This window comes from Trichoderma asperellum, chromosome 7 (assembly GCF_020647865.1).
Source record: "Trichoderma asperellum chromosome 7, complete sequence".
Classification (NCBI taxonomy): Eukaryota; Fungi; Ascomycota; class Sordariomycetes; order Hypocreales; family Hypocreaceae; genus Trichoderma; species Trichoderma asperellum.
Window position 1 is genome coordinate 2,598,150 of NC_089421.1, and position 21,404 is coordinate 2,619,553.

The 21,404-nt window shown below is 49.5% G+C and overlaps 8 protein-coding genes across 8 annotated transcripts; 6 read left to right on the forward strand and 2 right to left on the reverse strand.

Moving 5' to 3' along the window:
* Positions 1-3,581: 3,581 nt before the first annotated feature.
* On the forward strand, positions 3,582-4,863 carry TrAFT101_011567 (uncharacterized protein; the record flags this gene model as incomplete). The annotated part of the gene is made up of 2 exons (XM_024900755.2): positions 3,582-4,203; positions 4,274-4,863. 2 exons carry the CDS (start codon positions 3,582-3,584, stop codon positions 4,582-4,584), a joined length of 933 nt encoding a protein of 310 aa, XP_024758003.2. The 3' UTR covers positions 4,585-4,863.
* Positions 4,864-6,166: 1,303 nt separating this feature from the next.
* Positions 6,167-6,737, forward strand: TrAFT101_011568 (uncharacterized protein). Its single transcript, XM_024902723.2, has 2 exons — positions 6,167-6,591; positions 6,651-6,737. The coding sequence occupies exons 1-2, from the start codon at positions 6,287-6,289 to the stop codon at positions 6,655-6,657; spliced, it is 312 nt and encodes a 103-aa protein (XP_024758002.1). The 5' UTR covers positions 6,167-6,286; the 3' UTR covers positions 6,658-6,737.
* An 803-nt stretch (positions 6,738-7,540) lies between these two features.
* On the forward strand, positions 7,541-8,814 carry RRI1 (COP9 signalosome catalytic subunit rri1). Its single transcript, XM_024905424.2, has 2 exons — positions 7,541-7,638; positions 7,707-8,814. The coding sequence occupies exons 1-2, from the start codon at positions 7,611-7,613 to the stop codon at positions 8,714-8,716; spliced, it is 1,038 nt and encodes a 345-aa protein (XP_024758001.2). The 5' UTR covers positions 7,541-7,610; the 3' UTR covers positions 8,717-8,814.
* A 1,429-nt stretch (positions 8,815-10,243) lies between these two features.
* On the forward strand, positions 10,244-13,868 carry TrAFT101_011570 (uncharacterized protein). Its single transcript, XM_024903565.2, has 3 exons — positions 10,244-10,664; positions 10,729-11,056; positions 11,169-13,868. The coding sequence occupies exons 1-3, from the start codon at positions 10,551-10,553 to the stop codon at positions 13,418-13,420; spliced, it is 2,694 nt and encodes an 897-aa protein (XP_024758000.2). The 5' UTR covers positions 10,244-10,550; the 3' UTR covers positions 13,421-13,868.
* Positions 13,869-13,995: 127 nt separating this feature from the next.
* Positions 13,996-16,324, forward strand: TrAFT101_011571 (uncharacterized protein). The gene is made up of 2 exons (XM_024910727.2): positions 13,996-15,310; positions 15,379-16,324. The coding sequence occupies exons 1-2, from the start codon at positions 14,469-14,471 to the stop codon at positions 16,166-16,168; spliced, it is 1,632 nt and encodes a 543-aa protein (XP_024757999.2). The 5' UTR covers positions 13,996-14,468; the 3' UTR covers positions 16,169-16,324.
* An 8-nt stretch (positions 16,325-16,332) lies between these two features.
* TrAFT101_011572 (uncharacterized protein) lies at positions 16,333-16,925 on the forward strand (the record flags this gene model as incomplete). Its single annotated transcript, XM_066129304.1, has 1 exon — positions 16,333-16,925. One exon carries the CDS (start codon positions 16,333-16,335, stop codon positions 16,801-16,803), a length of 471 nt encoding a protein of 156 aa, XP_065985436.1. The 3' UTR covers positions 16,804-16,925.
* A 70-nt stretch (positions 16,926-16,995) lies between these two features.
* Positions 16,996-19,084, reverse strand: TrAFT101_011573 (uncharacterized protein). The gene is made up of 2 exons (XM_024903564.2): positions 18,886-19,084; positions 16,996-18,831 (listed from the first exon to the last, which is right to left on the reverse strand). The coding sequence occupies exon 2, from the start codon at positions 18,712-18,714 to the stop codon at positions 17,185-17,187; it is 1,530 nt and encodes a 509-aa protein (XP_024757998.2). The 5' UTR covers positions 18,715-18,831; positions 18,886-19,084; the 3' UTR covers positions 16,996-17,184.
* Positions 19,085-19,968: 884 nt separating this feature from the next.
* RPS19 (40S ribosomal protein eS19) lies at positions 19,969-21,236 on the reverse strand. Its single transcript, XM_024902052.2, has 3 exons — positions 21,158-21,236; positions 20,741-20,804; positions 19,969-20,674 (listed from the first exon to the last, which is right to left on the reverse strand). Exons 1-3 carry the CDS (start codon positions 21,188-21,190, stop codon positions 20,322-20,324), a joined length of 450 nt encoding a protein of 149 aa, XP_024757997.1. The 5' UTR covers positions 21,191-21,236; the 3' UTR covers positions 19,969-20,321.
* Positions 21,237-21,404: the final 168 nt, after the last annotated feature.

Here is a 21,404-nt window from a genome sequence, read left to right on the forward strand (position 1 = left end):
CAGCTCTCTACAAATAGTCCACAAAATCCCACTATCATGTTTTACGTTACTGAATACTACAAATCATGGTTTAATAATCTTGATATTGCTCTACAAGGTCCTACAGAGGAATGACTGGATCTTCCTAAAATTAAATCAATAATAATAATCATTGTCACTGAAACTCATTCATGATTCAAACATGTTTTTTTGAGTATGATAAAAGACATTCTACGAATCCTTATTATTGTATCAAAAGGAACCCAGTTAGGTGGACGGGCCGGCGTTGCGGTTGATATCTCAAATTCTTGGCATGTGAAGACCGAATTAGGCAATTGCAACCATCCCTGCGGTAAAATGCCAAGAACTCACAAAAGGACTGGTAATTATAGAGTCACATTTACCAAAGTCAGTGCAAAATGTAGAACATCATGAATATGGCGCAGTCAATTCAAGCGCAAAAATCTGTACCTGGTACTGATTTCTCCATTTTCATATCTTGTGCCCAACCCAGCTTGATACACTCCTTCCCATCGTTCAAAGTTTTGTGCAATGGATCTCTTGCCTTATTTCACATGATTTCTCTGGAAATATGATGGACAGCCATCTCTTTGCAACGTACATTTTTCTCGACGAATGCGGCTCCAAACTGCTCCACATAGGCCACGAAAGGTTAGAAAAGGGGCGTTATTTATTTGCGTGTCAGCTTATGGTGTGGTATAGGATTCTTGTGGGTCTCCGCTGCTTAGGGCGGCATGTTGCGAGCTCATATGGTAATAGATTGTCATGGGCCAAGAGGATATTTCAGCTTGGCTAGAGCTCTGGCTATAGGTTTTGCCGGAAGACGATCGACAATCAAAAAGACCGTACTCCCCTTAAAAGAGTAGCATTCGAGAAGTCGATTGATCCTAATGTTCAACTTATGTGATTGAAAATGGAAATGTATCTTCAAAAGCTGTTTATACGCCTCACGATAGACTGGAACACGTTCAAGATGCTGCTGGAATGGCGGTCATAGTAGATTCTGCCTCATCACTGGAACGGCTATGCCGAGCTCCCGAGTCCTTGACATCTCATCCCTTTCAATTTATCCTTGGTCGCCTCTTTTGTTAGATCAATCTTAGTTGAGTGTTTCATGATACAATAGTACGGTAAAGAGGCTGTCTGGACCTTTAGCCAAATTGCATGTCTGCTCTTATGCGTTTAGGGGTAAACTCACTCATTTCCTTAGTCACAGCATATACCTAAAGCAAGTTAGAGAAATTGAAAGTACGGATTACAAAGACGCTCCAATTTCATATATTTTTATATTTCATGGTGTGCCTGAACCCTTTGTAAAAGCTGAGAAAAATATGTCCAGATATAGACTGAGATTCTCTTGAAGCTATGTTGCGACAGAAGCGATATATTAGAAAACAGCCTACATGTTCCTTCTATCTCGCATGAACATTGGCAGGCAATCTCGCTGCGTCTATAGTATATTTATGTTGGACAGCATAAACCGATTCTACAGCCAAGCATGGATAAAAAGTTAGTATACTTAAGCAGAGCATCAATATCCGAACGGTTAAACTCGGTATAAGAGATTGTTTTTACGTTTTTCAAATCAGACTTTTCGTTCGATCTTTTATTAGCTTCGAAGCCTCCCCATCATAGATCAAGCATAGTCAGTTGTATTGTTTCAGGAAGCTTTACTGTTTTTGAGCGCTCTTCGCTATATAACTTTATACGTTCTTCTATCCACTTGAATCGGCAGAATGGATCTGACTTGTAAACGCGAACATTTAAACGCGAACAGCGGACTTTCACGGGCTTTTATTATGGGCTGTTACCAGCCGCAATAGCGGTAGAGGTGGTGAGGCTTGTTTCACTCTCCATCTATTAATGCATGGCCTTTTAACAGTCGCTGAACTGATTGGTTCAGGTCAAATTATACTGTAGCTTAATAAGATTAGGAGGAATCCTGCATATTCTAACGCACACATGCAACTGGTTTGGGAATGCCGAACTCTGCATTAGCCTGCTAAGCTGAGCCGCGCTTCAACAGGCGCAGCTATAAACTACAGGCGGACGCCACGCATATAAAAATAAACGCACAAGGCTTGTGTTTAGCTAATCAATCTACTAATCAGCTTGGGCATAGCGTTGGGTATCAGTAATTTCCTAAATGGCCCATGCTGTCGTACAACTAGTTCAGAAGCATCCAAGTGGCAGGGCTAGCAAAGATTCGAAGTCGCCGAAACATGGGTTGCTCGTGCCCGGGTGTTCGCCAAAAATCCAACGACTTTCTCTCTCTCTCTGTCTCTCTCTTTCACTCGCACTCGCTCTCTTTTGTGAAGAAAGAGGCTCAACAAACTATCCACTATTTTCCCCTGCGCCAATACGTAGTTTATTACAGGGCTTGTGACCCCACCCCCCTATTATACGAGTTTACGCTTTTGAACGAGATGCGATAATGCCTGCAAGGCGTTTTTTGGCCCTTGGATTCTTATTCTTCACAGCAAGAGTGGGAGAACATGAGCGAGAATCATGTTTTACCACTCCAAGCATGTCTTTAGCTTATGTCGACTCGGCTCTTGATAACTTGATTCGGGCCATTGTGATGTGCCGAGTGATGTTCGACGCTAGAAGCAGCTACTTTCTGACTTTGCAAAAACAAACCCTGGGCAACGCAGTCCAAGCTACCGGGGCTAGCTTGTTGGCCAAGCATAATTCCCACGCGGCCGTGGTGACTTGCTAATTTCAGCCTTTGGGCTGTTCGCCGTCCTGAGTGGTTGGCGCGGTTCTGCAGGCGGCTAAACATAGAGACGGTGATATGACAGGGCCCGACTAATCAATTGCCAAAAACAGGCACCAGAGCCCCCATAGACTACTGGATAGCAGCTAGCAAGCGCGGATAACCGGCGGGATGGTTCAAGTGTAACTGAGCTAAGGGTGATGCCGGGGGAAACAATCTGCGCCGCCGCCTGCTTTTTGCAAGGCCAAGCACGCTTACATGGGCTCCTCGTATGTTGGCAACGTCAGCGCTAGTGAGGGTCCTGGTGCGGTTTTGGCATCGTCGCGTGTATCCTGTGTTGCCTGCCGTAGCAATCTTGTCCATCCAGAGAGAGCTGATCAGCGGGTTTTCAGTTCAATCGAGGGGCATGGACACGCGATGAGGATGCATCTCTCAGTTTTCTTTTCTAGATGGAACACATTATATCACTTGTAAGCTTGCATGTAATATGTATGTATTCGACTGCATTACCACTATTGAATGTTGTGGCAGTACCATGGCATGTAGATGTAGGGCTGAGCAGAAGTCTCCACTCGCTGTTTGGATGCCAAAACGTTGATCCCTGTGTGTGAGAGAAGTGGACTTGCAAGGTGGAGGGTCCCCGATGCTCGCCTCCCATTCTCCTGATCGATACCCTCGCTCCATGGAGAAAAGTCATTCGGCCAGGCCCAAAATAAATCGAAAATCGTTCATAAGATCCGCAGGCCCCCAACTCCCCCCGTCTGCCGGCGGTCCTCTCGGTCTTGGGGCTCTGCTCGAATGTCGAATAAGACGTATCCATACGCCTACAAGATGACTCCGACTGTAAGTTTGTAAACACAGACCTATGAAGATCTCTAGACTAAACATGCCTTCCCAGTATGACGATTCTCCCGAGCTAGCAGTCGGTCACGATCTGCCCGAGGCCTATGTTCAATCACCTCCGGAGACGGTTTGGTCGCCTCAGCCATCTATCGCGCCGACATACGTCTCTCAGCCACCCAGTGCATACCCACCCAGTGCATATGGACAAAATGGACAATACATCGATGCTACGAAGCCCGGTTCAGCAGCTGGAGCTGGAGCTGTAGGGGGTGTGATGTCTCATGACCCGTCATATGCAGCTCCAGAGTCGACTGACCCAGAAAAGACGGCTCCTCCTGCTGCTGCTACTGTCTGCGGAATCTCACTCGTCCTCCTTTTATCAATCATCATCGCCATCCTATCTGCGGCGGTTATTGGATTAGCAGCTGGAACCGGTGTCGCAACCAGCAATTACAACGATGCAAACTCGAAGCTGCGGGTCTTGAGCTCTTCACTGGCCGCAGCCCAAGCCAAAGCCACTGGCACACCTACTTCATCCGGCAGCAGCAGTCAGGGAACTTCTGTACCAACAGACTGGAACAGCATCACCAATGGATGTTCAGACAACCCGGGAGATGTTACTGGACTTACGTACACGTCTCAATGTAAGTTTCTCTGTCTCTCGAAAACTTTGTTAAGAAAAACGGTGATTCTAAACATGAACTCTTTCTTTAGCTTTCAACAATGCCAACTTTACCATGTACTGCGACAAGGATACCAAGAGCGGCTCACCAGTGTTTTCTGTTTTCGCTGGCAACTTCAACGGCTGCATGGACGCCTGCGCTGGATGGAACACATACAACACAACCAAAGGAAAATGTGTGGGCGTCTCTTTCATTCCCGAGTGGAGTGTCCTGGCTACTGCACTGGCCGGACACGCTCCCGGAGACTGCTACCTCAAGCCTGCTCCTTTGTCCAAGGCCAACCTGACGGCTCCCAACATTGGTGGTGGCGAGATTCACTCTGCTCTGCTTATTTCAAAATGATGAGGGGGGCTTTGAAAAAAAAAAAAAAAAAAAAAGAGCTTGCGACGTGATGGAAGGGCGGTGTATGTTATTCGAGGAAGAAGGCGAATTCTGTTTTTTTAGCCGACTTTCTGAGAGAAAATTTTAATAACTAGGGACGTTTTTACAATATGTTTTTACGTTGAGCACGGCGTTGGATATATCAAACTGGGAGCCAGCTTGTGAAGATCTATTGGAATCTTCAAGCTATTTGCATGTACTTATACCATATCTTTCTTATTTATATACCATTCTCAAGCTCCCGCTATTTACTTTCGTGAGATGTTGGCTACTTTTGTGGGCTTCGGAGAAATAAATGCAACACGATTTTGGCAGTTGGAGAATCCACTCTCGCATGTTTGTTAATCTATCTTCTAACGATCTGCATACTGAATTTGCGGGTATGGATCATCGCGTATGTAGTAGCGTCGAATGATCGAGATTATCGAAATGGCAATCTTTATCAATTTAACATGGCTTGATGGTCTAGAATGAACGTAGGTAGTGCTCCGGCGTAAAGGTACACATGGGGAAATGGGCCCGCATACTTGATACCAGAGTTGGCTCCGAACAGTGGACCGCAGTAGCGATGGCAACCAATGCGTGGTACCCACGTCGGGCTATAGTGAGCGTAGCTACAGTGCTGGAAAAGAAAAAGAAAAAACAAGGTTGTTTGCAAATCTGCTTGCCAAAGAAGCGATAATCTCAATAAGAGCCTCTGGTGCAGCTGCAAGATTCTCCGGCCGGGGCTGCAGCGCATATGAGCAAACAAGCGCTAATACTTTACGTTGTAAGAAAAAAGCTGCGTCTCAGCTACATATGAGAGACGATCAGCGCTCAACTATGAGCTCTCAATAGTATATGACTATGGTAGTCAATAAATTAAACAATTTCTAGCGCTAGCTTCTAGTAGATGCCGTGACTTAATTTATGATGTCTTGTTGATAGTCATCTACGTCAATGCAATACCAAGGAGTAGAGAGCTCAAACCCCCACTCCTTTATTATTACTGTAGCTTCATCTATATTAAATCTCAACTCTAACAGAGGGGTTGACTCCTGCAAACTGGGTGGGGTTTTCGGGGTAGTACTGACCGCCAAGGTTCCGCTGTTAGACGCAAATCGCCAGCAGAGCCAAGAAAGCGATCGATCTAAGATGGATAGTGCTAGTAGTTCTTCTTGTCCAATTGTTGCAGTCTCAAAGATGGCGCCAAGCCACTAAAACAAAAGGCAAAAAGCCATGTATTTTCATGACTTCTATTATTATGGTCTCTGCTGCTGTGTTCAGAAGACGTTGTCACTGCCTCACTTTATCTCTCACGAAATGATGTTACCCCTCATTAACCAGGATGCATATGGGGCTATGTTGACATGAACTGAAAATTCACTCAGCTTCTGGGCATCGCTTCGGCTTTCCGGCAATCATCTGCAACACGCCTCCACTCACAGCGTGAAACTCAAGCACATTGCTGCTGCAAGACCCTGGACGGCTGAGCCCAAAATGTAGAAGCTTGGACAGCACCACGTTGCCTTATTATAAGGAGGCCTCTAATAAGGAGGCCTCTAGTAACCTCTGGGAAGGAGGGCTATGCCTATAATAAGGAGTATCTGCCCATTTCGTCTTCCAGATAACTCTGCTCAGCTTGACATCATTCACTTGAATCATTAATTATCATAATCACAACATGGCTTTCTCTCAGTCTGCACAGGATTTCCGCCTTGACGGCTCGTTGCTCGTTGCCACCATCGCCACCGAGGAGGGTGACTGGGTTGAGAGCGTACTTGACATCAACGAGTATATCGGCAACAATGACGGCATGTTTGAGTTTGGAGGCAGCGGCATCTTTGACTCTGTCGACGTAGAGTCGTGGAGACTGGAGGGACCTCTTCTCATTACTGCGCTATACAGGCTAGATGGCTCCTTGGCGGAGGAGCAGGTTATCAACTTGGACGACTACATTGCGAACGATAATGGGGTTCTCGTGTTCAAGTAATTCTTCTTCCCCCCCATTCGGTTTTCGAGAGGTAGATACTAATGTTCTGTTGCAGCTATTAAAATGCATATATTCTGAGAAGAAGTGTCTATGCATGGACGGATCAACTCTTAGAAGTGGACAAGGTGGTGATTATTTAGTATGAGAGACTAATTGACGGTATTGGCCATGTACTTGGATCATTGCTGACAGCTTTTGTCTATTCTTTGGATAATATCCGTTATAGAATGCATGTGATTGAAACCAGCTTGCCTTTGCGACTACCTTGTCGTATGTGATTATGTGCAAATGCTGTCAATATCAACAAAAGCGGTCAGGAGGTGCCACACCAAGTGGTGGAGCCGTCGCAAAACGGGGCGTATATTGGGAATTCGATTGCTAGTTACAGCCGTGATCAGAACAACTCACTGATGGGTACCATCCTTCGCGCTGTTTGGGTGACATTTCTATCGCGAGGTTAGAGGCGACGTTAGGAGTCTCTATTTTACGGAGTAGTTGTATATCAATTGCTTGAGGATTTTCTCGCTTAGAACCGGGATTCAAGTAGAAAATTAAAAGCGGTATAAGTAGGTAAATTTTGTTAAGGCGTCGTATACCTAGTAGCTTAAACTACTCATGGAGTAGAATATTTATTGCAAGCCGAGAGTGCTCGCTCGATTCAGTGTAAGTTTGCGTTATTAACGAGAAAACATAGCAACAAGAGGGTATATGAAACGGTGAAGAACTGAAGTCGAAGCAATGAAAATATATCTCAGCAGCGCTAACTGCACTAGAAAAACCATATATCAGTCGGAATGTACGGAGATGGACAGAGAATTGATTACCTCTTGTCAGAAGACAGACATGTACTAATGTACGGAGTCGGTTATAGGTCTCCACTTTAGTCTTATCGCTAATCGATAAAGCGGTGCGATGGCTCCAGGCGGGGCAGATCAACCGTGACAGCTTCCCTCTACTGCGCTTCCGTGAAGTCCATCCATCTTCGCTCTGCCAAACACCAACGCGGCAGTCAGAGATGGAGGCTGCAGCGCGTAAATCGTGGGGTAAGAAATCCTGATAATACCCAGCATCGGTCTCCCTGATTCAAACGCTGACAAATCTGATGCGATAGAGCTGGACAACAATGTCCAGCTGGCCGATGCCAAGCGAGATGCGCTGTACAACTACGACGCCGATGCCCAAAAGGCTATAGCAGCTGCTCATCCATGGACCAAAGATCACAACTATTTCAAATACGTGAGGATCAGCGCCGTTGCCCTGATCAAGATGACACTGCACGCCCGGTCTGGAGGATCGCTTGAAGTCATGGGCCTGATGCAGGGCTACATCGATGGGGAAACCTTTGTGGTGACGGACGCTTTCCGACTACCTGTCGAAGGAACCGAGACGCGAGTAAATGCACAGAACGAAGCGAACGAATACCTGGTCGAATACTTGGACCTGAGCCGTAAGCAGGGTAGGCAAGAGAACGTCGTTGGATGGTATCACAGTCATCCGGGATACGGGTGCTGGCTCAGCGGTATTGACGTCGAGACGGAGGCAATGCAGCAGAAATTCCAGGATCCCTTCTTGGCAGTAGTCATCGACCCTGATCGCACCATCAGTGCCGGCAAGGTCGAGATTGGAGCATTCCGGACATATCCTGCAAACTACAAAGCAGACGGGGCTGGCGGGCAGACGTCCGATGGATTCCAAGCAGTCCCTCTCGACAAGGCTGCCGAATTTGGTGCCCACTCAAGTCGATACTACAGCCTCGAAGTCTCACATTTCAAGAGCACCCTGGACTCCCACCTCTTGGAGCTGCTGTGGCACAAATACTGGGTGCAGACACTCAGTCAGAGCCCGCTGCTGACAAACCGCGACTACGGCAACAAGCAAATGCTGGATTTGAGCTCCAAGATTAAAGAAGCTACCTCCAACATTATGCGATCCAGAGTTGCGTCTGCGATGATGCCTGGTGCAAGAGGAGCAGATAAAGCGGTAGAGAAGCTTGCTCAAGATGCAAATTTGATTGCGACCAAAGAGTTGTCTGGGTTGATGGCGGCTCAGATCAAGGCCAAAGTGTTTAACGATTTGGGCACCGCATCAAGGACAACACCGACGGGCGAAGCGGCCAGTTAATGGTTTAGGGGCATACTGCTACGGTTACGTTTTACGTTATGATAGACAAACTACACAGGCGTTATTTGAGCTAAATACATGGATTGCTTGTTCTTTGCTTATAACGACTGTGTAGATTGGGGTGTTTTACGAGTACTAACCGTTTGTAGCCTTGCTATACCACCCCGTTTAAGGTCCGGATTGATTTGTGAAGACTGCTTTTGGAACAGCAAATCATGGTCTCAGATGAGATCTCTGTGGCCAGTTGTGGAGAGCGATGGAGATGCTGTTTTGGTCCATGAACCAGCACAGTCCATGCCCATGCCAGAGTGATAAATCGGCAATGCTACCCGACCAGCTATGTAAAATGCGAATTGACTACATGTGGGTAGTCAATTACTATTTCGTAGTAGAAAGAAAGATGAGAGAATGCCTGCTACTGCTTCTGCTGGTGGCCATTGATACGTGCGACGATCGCTCCCGCAGCCACATGTTATTCTAAACATTTTTTATTTTTTTTTAATCTTCTCATTCCGCAATATCATGATTTTGTCATTGACGCCTATCGTTGCGCCTTTCTATGCATTTGTACAGACAATCCATTCGTCATGCCCGAGATGCAAGCATCTTTTGAGATCGATGACGCTTACACTTCGTCGTCGCGCATGAAATTTGGGGAGACTTATTGGCCGTCGCCACAGCGGGTCGGCGGTAGATGAAGGTGGGGATTTCCCCAGGCTGTGCTAGCGAAGAAGCTACAGCAGCGGAGTGATACTCGTATAACTTGTGTAGGGCTTGATGCTAACTAAATGCTAAATTATACTAAGTAGGCTTCAGGGACAATGGCTGCGATGGGAGGAGGCAGAGCTTGCTCAATAAAAAACGAAAAGAGAAGAAGAAGAAGACGATGGAAATTGGCAGTTACATGTGATAATGAGGGCGATGTCTAATAGCGGCACATGCCAACAACGGCGACCAATTTCCGGCTTTTGTTGTACACTGCAGATCGCTGTGCACGCGATAAAGCACACGCCCCTGTCGTTTCCTCCTCGCAATCTCATTGGACCGCTGGCCGGCGATGCCTCGAAGCGCAAACGCCTCTCTCCGTTCTTTCACCGTCAATTCTGCAATAAAGCAAAGACAATTGTGTCAATTGTGTAGTCCATATGGCAACTGCAAAGCCTGCAGGCACACCTTAGGTAAGACAGGTACCTGCCAACCTACACCAGCCCTCCTTTCGGGCGGTCTCCTCCCATTCGCTGCCGACCTGAGACTGTCCAACGCTATGACGTACTTGTTACCCGGATCCAACGTCACTCCCCTGGGAGCTGGGAGGAGCATCGAGCTCTGCGACTGCTGTTTGTGGTTTCTGCTTCTCGATGCGGCCACTAGTCCTGTAGCCCAGTAGAGCTACCTAGTAATTAATTGATGTAATTGAGGATCAGTGGAAGCAGCAGGTCTAGACCGGCTCGGCGCTGTTCAAACCACGGCACCTGCTGCTGGTCCTATAAAACTCTTCTGCTGCCGCACGCAGCTCTTGCCCTGTGCTTCTGCTTCTGCTCCCTCCAATCCACCAGCTACAACCTGTAATATCCGAGATACCCCGAAAGTTACTGCTTTTCGCTCCCCAATCCAACCTCCAAAAGAACACTTTGTATCGATTGTTTCTCCCTTTTTGTTTTTCTTGGCCAGTTCTCCCGCCCGTTTTCAATCGTACCGAAAACTCTACGTGCCTCTCCCCCACACAACTGTGGACAATTCTTTGTGTTCTTTAATTTTTCTTTTCTTTTTCTTTTTTTCGTCGAATTCACTCTCGATTCAGTAAAACCTAGGAACCGCGACTTCTTCTTCCACCATGGCCGCCAACGTCAACAGGCCGGTCGACATCAAGCAGAAGGAGAATGACATCAACCGCAAGCTCCAGATCTACGGCATTTTCAATGCATTCAAAAATGGCAAAACCCCTTCTGTATGAACACCAATTCCTCTGAGGCGTTGTCTCTTGCGGCTATTTGCTGACTCCAGGCTTGTAGAACGAACAAATCGACGTTGCCTTGAACAGCTTTCTGGAGTCCAGGGCCCTCAGCAGCCCTTCCAACAAGCTCTCCGACGATGGAAAGCTGTTGGTGGAGGATGCGAGGGAGGTTATCAAGCTTACCAAGCAGCTTCTGCTGTCCAAGAATCACGGCAACTTGATTCAGGACTTCATTTGGCAGACTACACACTACGATACCAAGGGCGTCAAATCCCCAAATTCTTCATTGACCAAGGACGCTGCCACACGGGATAAGGATGATGCTCTTGAGGGGCTGAGAACTCTAGGCACTTTGCTCATCACAAATGGCCAGTTCCGAAAGCTGCGTACGTGGACCTGCTTTTTTTTTTTGTTTCACCCTCTCTCTACGGTTTTTTTTTTTTTTTCTCTCTTTCTTCACCTCGGGCGATTAATCGTTGAGACTCACCATTTCTATAGTTCAAGATGCGTCGATTCTACTGCGTGACATGATTGGGGACGGCGCTATGAACGCTGCGAACAAGATTCGTCCCTCTGATGAACAACTTGGCCAGATGGACGAAGCTGCTCCCGACAACACATGGCATGAGAAGCCTGATCTCTCTAAAGAAGGTTTCAAAAACCAAGCGCGAACACTCTACAAAGGAGATGTGAAAAAAGATGCTCAAGATGTTGTCGCCGCTGCCGCCCTTGGAGATGCAGCAGTCACCCAATCTGGTACAACTCCTCAAGCGAGAGCGGCGCCTCAAGCTGGAGCAGCACCTCAAGTGGGAGCAGCACCTCAAGCGGGAGCGGTGCCTCCGGTCGCCGCGGCGCCTCAAATAGGAGCATTGCCTCCGGTGGGAACGGTGCCCCAGGATCGTGCCATTAATACCACTCAGCTCAGCCAAAACACTTCTGCCGACGCAGCCAAGGCAGTGGTGAATGAGAAGTTGGATCAAAATCTAGACGATGAGACTCAGGAGAAGGCCAAGGCGCGGAATGAGGAGTACCGTCGCAGAGCCAGAGAGTACCTGAAGAAGAAGATGCCTCAAGAGCGCAGAGATCAGGTTGTCTTTCGTCTCAAAAAGATCGTGCTCGAATGCCAGCAGCACCCCGACTACATGCAGGCCGTGCAGACTCTTCTTCGGCTAGCCGAAGAATACGGTCGGCATGGGCGCAACTATGGAAGAGGTTCTGCTGATTCTGCCAAAGACGTTCGAACTGGGCTTTCTGCGGCCGAGGAAGATTTGCGCACTTTGATTGAGCGCTTCGCCAATGGCACTTCCACCGAAGATTTGTGGCAGTCAATTAGCCAGATCTACAAAGATGCTGATCAAGACCAAGAACTCAGTGATTGGTTCAAGCGAGTCGATACCTACATCCGGAAATGCCTCTTGGAACAAGGCTATGTTCTCGAGGACGAGTCTACTGACGAATGGAATCGGCTCTACGACAAGGGCCGATATTTGCTTCGTGAGAAGTACCGTAGCCACACGGACCGTGTCATTGACGAAGTCAGGTTTATTGTGGATCAGTTCGAGCAAGACCCTCAAAACAAGGCATTTGGTGTTGCCGTCCAGAAGCTTTTCAAGGATTTGGGCAATGACGAGCACGGAAAGCCTGCATTCAAGCCTCATCTCGTCAAGGATCTGACAGAAGTCATCATCCCTGCCATCTTCGAGAACATTGCATATGTTCCGATCCCACGCATCGAGTACTCTGATCCCCAGGTCGATGCCGTCATTGAGAATTTGGTGCTCGAGAGCGACAACTTTATGCCCAACGTTCTCGAGGTTGCCAGTGACAATTATTTCCGCTGGGGACGCAAGAAGTTTGCAAACAAACACAAGAATAGCGTGGATATCAAGGTCACTGGTATCCAGATGGATCTCCGAGATGTCAGCTATTATATCAACCGCAAGAAAGGATTTCCTTCCATCACTGATACCGGGGTGCTCGATCTGGTGCTCCCTGGCGAAGGCTTCTCTTTCAGGTTGAAGGTATCTACTCCGGAAAAGAAGGATGCTGAGCACGTGTTCAAGGTGGAAAAGGTAGACGTTAACGTCCGGGGCCTAAAACTCAAAGTTAAGAAGTCGAACCACAAGCTCCTATTCAGTCTCTTTAAACCACTTGCACTCAAGGCTATTCGCCCTGGGCTGCAAAAGGCAATCGAGAAGGCCATCAAGGACCAGTGCAATCAGGCCGATCAATTCCTCTACCAGGTCAAGCAAGAGGCCGACCGTGCCGTCGAAGAGGCCAAGGATAACCCCGAGGAGACCCCCAACATTTACATGCGATACTACAATGCCACTCAGAAGAGAATCCTGCAAGGCAAGGAGAAGGCAAAGGCTTTCGTTCAAGACAAGAAGGTCAATATCGCCGTGACAAAGCAGGACAGCATCTTCCCTGACATCCACTTGCCTGGCGGCATCAGCTCCAAGGCCACTGAATACAAGGAGCTCGCTGCCAAGGGCGACAAGTGGGAGAGCCCCGTCTTCTCCATTGGTGATGCCAAGAAGAGCACCGACATCCCCAGCGTGCCCCGAATCGAGAGGAAGGCTCATGCCGTCTCGGGTGGACATACAAATGGCAATGTAAATGGCAATGTCCACAGCAACTTGAATGGCAATTTCAATGCCAATGGCTTGGCCAACGGCAAAGGCCTGGCCGTGGCCGGCGAAGGCTCCAACGGCGGTCCTCTCGGCGGACATGTTCCCGCTGCTTACTAGGGATGCAGCGGTGGGCTTATTTCGAGGTTGAAGAAAAAGGACAGTGAACGATCAGTTGGGAGTGCAGATGTGGAAATTCTATACCCGCTAGGACAGGCGTGATGTTGCTTTCTTTCTTTCTCTATTTTATCCTTTTGCTTTCTTTCTATGGTTTCCCGCTTGTATGGAACCGGAGTTATCCTATGTGTGGCAAGTCTTCAAATAAGCAGCAGTGAGGGTTGTAGGATCACGCAGTTAATGATGGTGAGGACGGCTGGACATGCCCATTTGCTGCCTTTTCTGTTTGCGCCGCCTATTCTATCCTGTTACGATATCCTCGTCGCTCCTTTCTTGGCGTAAGCCTACCTGATACCACGGTGGTAATATATTAGTGCTGTAGTAATTGAATTGATGAGATTGAAGTTAATTATTGTTGTGCTTGTGCCTGTGCTTGTGCTGTACATTGTCGACACCAAACCAGATAGATGGACAACCATTATTAATGACGTCTCCGGAAGCTGAGCTAGATGTGGGTCTCGATAAAGCCCATGGAGGATGATCTCGGTGGCGTGAAGCTAGCCCGCAATGGGCCTCGACTCGGTGGGCGCAACGACGTATTCATGAGGTTGGACCGTCGTCTGGTGGCCGCTGCTTGAGCTTTGCCGATCAAATAAAGTCGCCCGGGGCGCGCCCGAACGGGTAACCGAAGATTTGCTTGTTACCTGCGGCTTACTCAACGAAGACTCGTAGAACCGCCTCTTCCGTTTGTTCCATGTTCCTTCTCGTCTATTGACCGCCATTCGAGGACCATCTATAGAGGCGGCTCCTGATTGAATCTGTTGCTGCTATTACTCGCGTTTCTGCATTTTCCATGAAGCATTTTCATTTGTAGTCATCAGGGATAGCGCTGCTGGGCTCGGGAAGATGCAATAGGCGTGCTCGCTGCGTTACTTCAAAGGGTCGGCTCTATTAACGCTGTGCCCATACAAAAAGAGGAAGACGAGGAAGAAGAAGAAGACGAAGAGGGAGTGTAAGAGAAGAAGCAAGGAAGAAGACATCATCATTGGCAATGGATGCGAAAGAAGCAGTATCAGAGGCGCCGCCTTCTTCGGCGACAGAGGCTCTCACCGAGGCTCAGACGCGGGCGCTGTTTGACATTCTCACGCACCACGAGACGTACGGCGAGATTGAGGGCTTCAAGGCGCCGGATGCGGTGACGAGCTACGGGCATCCCTTTGCGCGGACGATGAAGGTGCCCGCGATGCAGACGCCGTCGGTGGGAGGGACGCCAAAGTCGGGGCCGGGGACGCCGACGAGGTCGAGGACGCCTGTGTCGGCGTTTTGGCTTGGCGGGAGAGGGAAGAACGTTGTTGTTGAGGAGGAGGAGGAGGAGAAGGCGAGGCGTGGGGATGGTGATAGTGACGATGATAGTGACGTGGTGGAGGAATCGACATCGCCGGTGCTGCAGATGCTGCTGACGAGGCTGGTGCTGCCGTTTCCCGGCGTGAGGGACCTGCCGCAGGGGTTTTGGGACGTCAGAATGCAGGGCCTGCTGGCGAGGTTTGCCGAGGCGGATTTGTCCGAGAGCTTTGATAAGGGGGCGATGGGCACGCGGAAGACGCTGGCGACGGGGGCGAGCAGCGTGATGGAGATGGTGGCGAGGGGGCTGCTGGGCGGGGTGGACAGAGGAGGAGGGGGAGGAGATGGATCTGAGGAGGACAAGGAGACGAGGCTGATGGGAGAGTATGATGAGGACAAGGCTGAGGAGCTGGCGAGGGCGTTTGAGGATGCGTGGCGGGAGTGGGCGTATGGGCGGCTGGTGGAGGAGATGTTTGATCATGTCAAGGTGACGGAGGATGTGGAGAGCCATTCGCCGATGATGAAGGCGGCGCTGGATTATGCCATTATACAGTGAGTTTGCCTCGAGTTATCGTGATGGAGAATTACCCTGCTGACGATGCATCTTTTTATATGTACAGCCTGGCCACGTTTGCCCATCACATCTTCATCCTCTCGCCAGAGGGCCAGTACCTCCTCAAGCTCATCGAAAACATCAACAGCCTGATCCCCTACAAGATGATCAAGCAGACGCTGCGCATTGGCAACGCCGCCACCATGATCAGCGGCATGATGCGCCTCATGCTGGCCAAGCTGAGCGTCACGAGCCTGACCAACTGGGTCGGGCTGACGGCCAATGCCGACGATGGGATGAATCTCCTGCAGCGGATCATTTCGCTCGTCTTGTCGTGGGACGCGTCGGAATTCAAAAAGAGCGCCGACAAGGTCGAGAAGGGGAAAGGGGATGCGGCGCCGACGGATGAGATGCTGGAGGCGATACGGCTGTACGTCTCGCTGCCGAGGAGTGAGCATGTCGCCGCGAGGGAGGAGAGCGTGACGAAGTCGAGGTCGATTGTCGTGACGATTCTCGAGGCGGCGGATCCGCAGCTCGCAAAGGCGCTGACGGAGGCGCAGCACGCGCAGTGCTTGGAGTATTACTCTGCGCTGCTGTCGGTGCATGACCGCGATGCGATTACGTCCGTCTTGTGTCGGCAGCCGCCGGATCTGTTTACGCAGGCGCTCAAGGATATTGTGGGGGCGTATGAGCCGATTATAAGGAGCGTGCACTCGCGGGTTGATTTGCGGTTCTATCTTGAGGCGATGCAGGGCTTTATTGCGGATTTTATTCGCGCGAGTAGGCCCAAGAAAGGGGGCAGGAGGGAGGACGAAGGGGGGAGGTGGCGAGCGTGGAGGATTATGTGGTGTTGCTGAGGAATAATCGGGGGTTGCTGTATCGGTGGATTCATGACTTTGCGAAGAATTGTCCCGAGGTGTGGGAGGACTTTCGGACGTGGGCGAAGGATGTGGCTGTGAGGTTTCGGCAGCCTCGTTTTGGTGGTGGTGATGATGATGATGGCAGTGGAAACAGGAGGAGTATGAAGGAGCAGCTGGGCGAATTGTTTACTTCTCTTGACGAGGCGACCAAAGACAAGGTGTTGCAAGCTATCGACTCACACGCGCGGTATCTCGATTCAGTCACGCAGCTCTCCCAGCGGCGCTTGCAGGCCGTCATCAACGCCACTGCGGCCTCATCAGCAGCAGCTGCTTCTCGCAAACACCAGATGACGTCCGGCCCGGGGGTCTATCTCTCGCAGTGGCAGTCCCTGCTCGACACGACGGTGATTACGCCGTCGTCGAAGGAGGGCGCCCCTCGGCATGGAGAGGATGTCAAGTTTGTTACGACGATGGGGAAGCTGGGTCTTGGGGGGAGGAAGTTGGCGGGTGGGAGGGGGGATGGTGAAGAGGAGTTGAAGGCGCCGGATGTGAGCGTTGTGGTGGAGGCGCTGGGGGAGGCGTTTAGGGGGGTTGTGAGGGAGAGGGCAAAGGAAGATGTTTTGAATGAATGAGTGAGTGAGTGAGTAGTGAGGAAGAATGTAGGATAATGGCGGATGTGAATATTTTCTTATTTCTTTCTTGGGTATTTACGCATAGGCATAAATGGGAATTAGAGCATGGCATCACAGGAGAGGGAGTGGGAGTAAAGTATCAAATGCTGCATGTTTGTTTGTAAACTTTGCTAATGAGATATGTTGGCGGGGAAATAATAAGGCCTGTATAATAAATAATAAGAAGAAGAAAAAGCTAGATGTGAAGATTAAAAAAAAAAAAGTAGAAAATGCTCTTGGTAGCTTTATATACATGAGATCTGAGCTCATAAAACAAGAACAATAGCCACCATTACTTTCACATTTTGTTGAGATAAAAGAGATTCATCATCCTCTCAGCGCTTAAAAAGGGTCAGGAGAGTTGGACCATCGCCGAGAAGGAACGTCAATGTAGAAAGAAGCTCTCTTCCAGCCCTGAGGTTGACTGGTAGATACAGCGGCCTCTGCTCCAGCATCTCCGGCGCTGTAAATCTCAATGCGAGTCACCGTTTGGCTAGCCGGCCTCGAGGCATCTTCTTCCATCCGAGAATTTCTCTCCGCGTTGCGGTCCAGTAAAGCTCTCAGCGCATCGCCATTCATCCCATTGTCCAATCTATCGTCGGTAGATGGTGGGGTCGGCAAAGCGGCAGTTTCCTCGCCCCAATTTGGTGGTGCTATCTGAGGCGTAGCAGGGAGAGGTTTGTTGATGTTGGCACGGGCTGCTGCTGCGGCTGCGCTGCGCTGGTGGAACTTCTCGGCGAGTTCTAGGATGGCGGTTTGGGCGCTTGCAGGGCACTGCTCGATTTGGCCGACACAATATGCCAGGCCGTCGATGTAAGCGTCTGCTGCGGAACGCGATGATCCATGTTGTCCTTGTTCAGGGGGGGTAGAGCCGACGTTGTTTTGGCTGCCAGCAGCAGCGGTATTCTCCTCGCGATTGTCGCCTGTGAGGTTGATAATCTCGGCAGGGGCGGAGCCATGGTCGCGGGAGAGGTCAATCAGGTCAATAGCGCGAACCTCCTCTGTCATCTCCGTAATGATTGTCACGCAGTCGTCCACATCAATGTTAATAAGCTCCCGTGGCTGCGATTGCTGCTGCGTCTGCGGCCGGTTCGTCGGATTCGTCTTGGTCATTTCTCTCTTTTCGTACACGATTTTCACCAGACGATCTCTCCATATAAGCTTGATTCTGATTCCCGTAGCCTTCTGGAGCGTCCTGACGAATTTCCCGCAAAAGTGGCAGTTCTTGCGCGAAAAGTAAATCTCAAAGGCAGGCCTCGAGCCGTCTTCCCATCGTGCGCCTCGCAGTCTCTTGAGATGTCTGAGCGAGACTTTATCTAGGTCTTTCGTGATACCAAACTTGTTGAGCAGGACGAAGACGGCGTGCACCGCGAGCTTCACCTCCACATGGCCGCCCAGAAATATGCCAGACATGTCTCGGCCCATGACCTGGGACATTCGGCCGTCATATGGGCGGTTCATCCGCAGGCCGAAAATCTTGCCCATGGAAACCACTCTTTGTGCCCACACGTCGTTGGGGAGGACGCTCGGCTCGGGATCGAGCAAATCGCCATTCGGGCTGGCCCCATGTCCACTCTCTGCCCAGGCCAGTACGATTCTCTTCTTGCCGGCATCGGTTCGAAGGGCGAGGAAGCCTGTCGTCTTGCCGTTCAGACGTGTGAAGATGGCGGAAGCCGGTATGCGCTTCTCTTTTGCGCGGTCGTGTCGAAAAGTATACGCGAGATTGGGGCCCAGCACTTCGACGCGGAGGGTTGCGGCGATGGGGTCGATGATGTGGTGGAAATAAAAGGATGGCAGCGTATCTCGAAAGGAGACATCAAACTCTGGTAGATTTCTCGTCTGGAGAGAGTCCTCCTCTCCATCAACCTCCATTATAGCTGCCCGGTGATGGCGCGAAGTGTTGATGCTGAGGTTAAGTGCAGCCTGTCATTCACAGGGCTGGCCGTAAAGATGTCAATGCCAGATCAGCGCTGTTTGGGTTCTTGAATCCTAGGCGCAATAATTAGCGAGCTAAGCGCGCATGTGATGGAGAGGAATTCGTACTCGCCATAGATGTCTCTCCGAGTTTGGGAGAGCTTTCTTTAAGCTTGAGCTGCGCTGAGCACCTTCTTTGTAGCACCTCGGTTGAAAAGGCGGCATCGACAGGAATAAAAATTACTCAGAAAAGACGGTGACTTGTATTGATACGGCCTCGCAGGCGGTGAAAGGTATATCCTTCCTCTCCACCCAGCAGAAGAAACCATGTTTTGGTAGGAATCAGAGCTTAGAGAAAGTCTGCGATGGCATCTCTCAAATAATTTCCCCGTAGATTTTCATGTGTCATAGAGCATTGACTTCCTTTTTTGGTCTTCGTAGCCCACAAATGACAGTATTTGAACAATTGCGGCTCTACGTGCCATTCTTCGCACAACACACGCGATATCAGAGGCGATATAAAGAGACTCTAAGCGACGATAACACCAAAAGAGGTGTTTGGATGGCACAGTGCCAGCCTGAGAATTTGCACGTCTTTGACAGACATCTCTGAAACCAATTGAAGGGAAAAAACATTGATAGCTGCGATATCCAAAAGATGAACTGGGTGAACGAAAAGATCATGAACTATGGTGCAGATAGAACGTGGTGTTGTAGTCTGAGCAGCCAATCAGATGCTTATGTAATCTTTCACAATACAGACTGGCCAATGTTCACACCAAGATGGATATGAGGTAGGAAGAGTAAATCTACATGTTCAAGTACAAACATACCTGTTAATCTCATGATTATTTTTCTGCGTAATTTGAATTTCATATTCTTTCTTCACGCTTGGGTGCCCGCCATTTCGTATTCACTTGTATTTTACGGCTTATTGATACCGCACTGATATTTCTCACTGGTTCTATGTCGTCTCGCTACCCTGCATCAACGATATTTTCCATCTAGGTATATATGCTGAGTCCGTCGGCTAGACAATGTCAGTATAGAATAATTCATGAACTTATGCCTTAATACCGATGAATTCAAGGTGGTATGGGTAACAGTATGGAACCAAGACAGATCGCGTGTATTTTACATTCTTTCATCTTTAATGCATGTCTATTGAGCAATCAGGGTGAGCTACTGGGCAGGTATGGGTATTTTTCTGTTGGTAAATCCATTTGATCTGGGCTCTCCCACCATATATCAAGGAGCAAACAGCTAATTCATATTCCCTACGAAACTCCATCTCTACATACTACAAGCATTCATTACGCCTCGCAGGCTGGCATCCACGTTGGCTCATACAGTCACACGTATCATGGGAGCGCAAAATTGATCATGAAGAGACGGCTGCGACACGTCCAGTTTGATAACCGAAAGCCCAAAAACCAGAGGGAATCTTGTTCATACATCTCAAACTAGAAGACCGTACGCCCATTCCAAATGCCGCCCATCCATGACAGTTGAAGGAAGAAAAAAAAAAGGAAATTAAAGAGTTCAACTTTTTTTTATTGGTAAATTTACTCCTCATCCTCCTCCTCGGCCTCAGCGGTGGTCTGGGCAATACGGTCCAAATCACGCTGGCCGGACTGGGTGATGCGGCGGCCACCCTTGTCCTCGTCCTGCTCAACGACGCCAATCTTCTCGAGGGCCTGGAGGACCTTGCGGTCGACGGAGCCGGAGGCGTCAACGTGGTGAGAGGGGCGGTTGCCACGGTTCTTGGCAGTGCCGTGGACCTTGCGGAGACGGCCAACACCGACGGTCTTGCGGAGGTAGACGTGGCGGGCGACGGAGGCGGCGCGGACGTAGAACCAGTCAATGTCCTGAGGAGGGAGCTCCTTGGCGGGACCAGTCTTGACGGTGTCAACCCAACCTGGACGAAACAATGTTAGTACATGACTTTGTGAGAGAGATGGCTGTTAAAAGGTCAAAAACATACCGGGAATGGGCAGCTTGCCCTGGCGCTTCAAGAAAGCAGCATAGGCAGTGATGAACTTTTGCGCCTGATTACAAAAGATCCCATTAGCAATTATTCCGTCGTCAGAAGTCTTGCGACTCCCTCGCGCCTGCTCCTAGATCCCTCAAAGAATTTTTGTTTCTCTTGTATATCTCTACATTCCACGCTCGTTCACAGTTATGTATGCCGCCGGTCCGAGGCTCAGACAGCTGGTATTTCTCAACTCAAGCCGCTGTGGCTCTGCGGCGCCGACCACAACATCGCAGTATCGGAGGCTTCGGTGATATTTTTGTTTCTTTATTCTTCTTCGGGGCCAAGTTGCGAGATCGTCGAGGAGGTCGTTCGTGGAGGGGGAAATCCTATAGATTCATTTTTTTATTTTTTTCAGGGTAGACCTACATCGACATCGCGAACGGTGATTCCGCCGGCCATTTTAACGGTGTTGGATGGTGGTTTGGGGGAGAGGACGGTGAAGCTGGTGGGCAATTGACTGGGCTTGAAGATCAAAGAAAAGTTCGTCTAGATTGAAACGCGGGACAACAAACTGTGAGCTTTGGCGCTAACTAGGGCTTGCGACCCTAGCGCACATGAGTGAAATTGGCGCTAGTGCTTTTGGCTGTGATGACTAAGAACGAGCAAAGCTAGC

Excerpts from the sequence above, each read along its gene's own strand:
- TrAFT101_011571 (XM_024910727.2), top strand. The coding sequence starts at position 14,469 with ATGGATGCGAAAGAAGCAGTATCAGAGGCGCCGCCTTCTTCGGCGACA. Across the intron at positions 15,311-15,378 it reads CTGGATTATGCCATTATACA|CCTGGCCACGTTTGCCCATC; the intron begins GTGAGTTTGCCT and ends TTATATGTACAG.
- TrAFT101_011568 (XM_024902723.2), top strand. The coding sequence starts at position 6,287 with ATGGCTTTCTCTCAGTCTGCACAGGATTTCCGCCTTGACGGCTCGTTG.
- RPS19 (XM_024902052.2), bottom strand. The coding sequence starts at position 21,190 with ATGGCCGGCGGAATCACCGTTCGCGATGTCGAT. Across the intron at positions 20,805-21,157 it reads TCACCGTTCGCGATGTCGAT|GCGCAAAAGTTCATCACTGC; the intron begins GTAGGTCTACCC and ends TTTTGTAATCAG. Across the intron at positions 20,675-20,740 it reads GGGCAAGCTGCCCATTCCCG|GTTGGGTTGACACCGTCAAG; the intron begins GTATGTTTTTGA and ends TGTTTCGTCCAG.
- TrAFT101_011573 (XM_024903564.2), bottom strand. The coding sequence starts at position 18,714 with ATGGAGGTTGATGGAGAGGAGGACTCTCTCCAGACGAGAAATCTACCA.
- TrAFT101_011570 (XM_024903565.2), top strand. The coding sequence starts at position 10,551 with ATGGCCGCCAACGTCAACAGGCCGGTCGACATCAAGCAGAAGGAGAAT. Across the intron at positions 10,665-10,728 it reads AAAATGGCAAAACCCCTTCT|AACGAACAAATCGACGTTGC; the intron begins GTATGAACACCA and ends CCAGGCTTGTAG. Across the intron at positions 11,057-11,168 it reads TGGCCAGTTCCGAAAGCTGC|TTCAAGATGCGTCGATTCTA; the intron begins GTACGTGGACCT and ends CCATTTCTATAG.
- RRI1 (XM_024905424.2), top strand. The coding sequence starts at position 7,611 with ATGGAGGCTGCAGCGCGTAAATCGTGGG. Across the intron at positions 7,639-7,706 it reads TGCAGCGCGTAAATCGTGGG|AGCTGGACAACAATGTCCAG; the intron begins GTAAGAAATCCT and ends CTGATGCGATAG.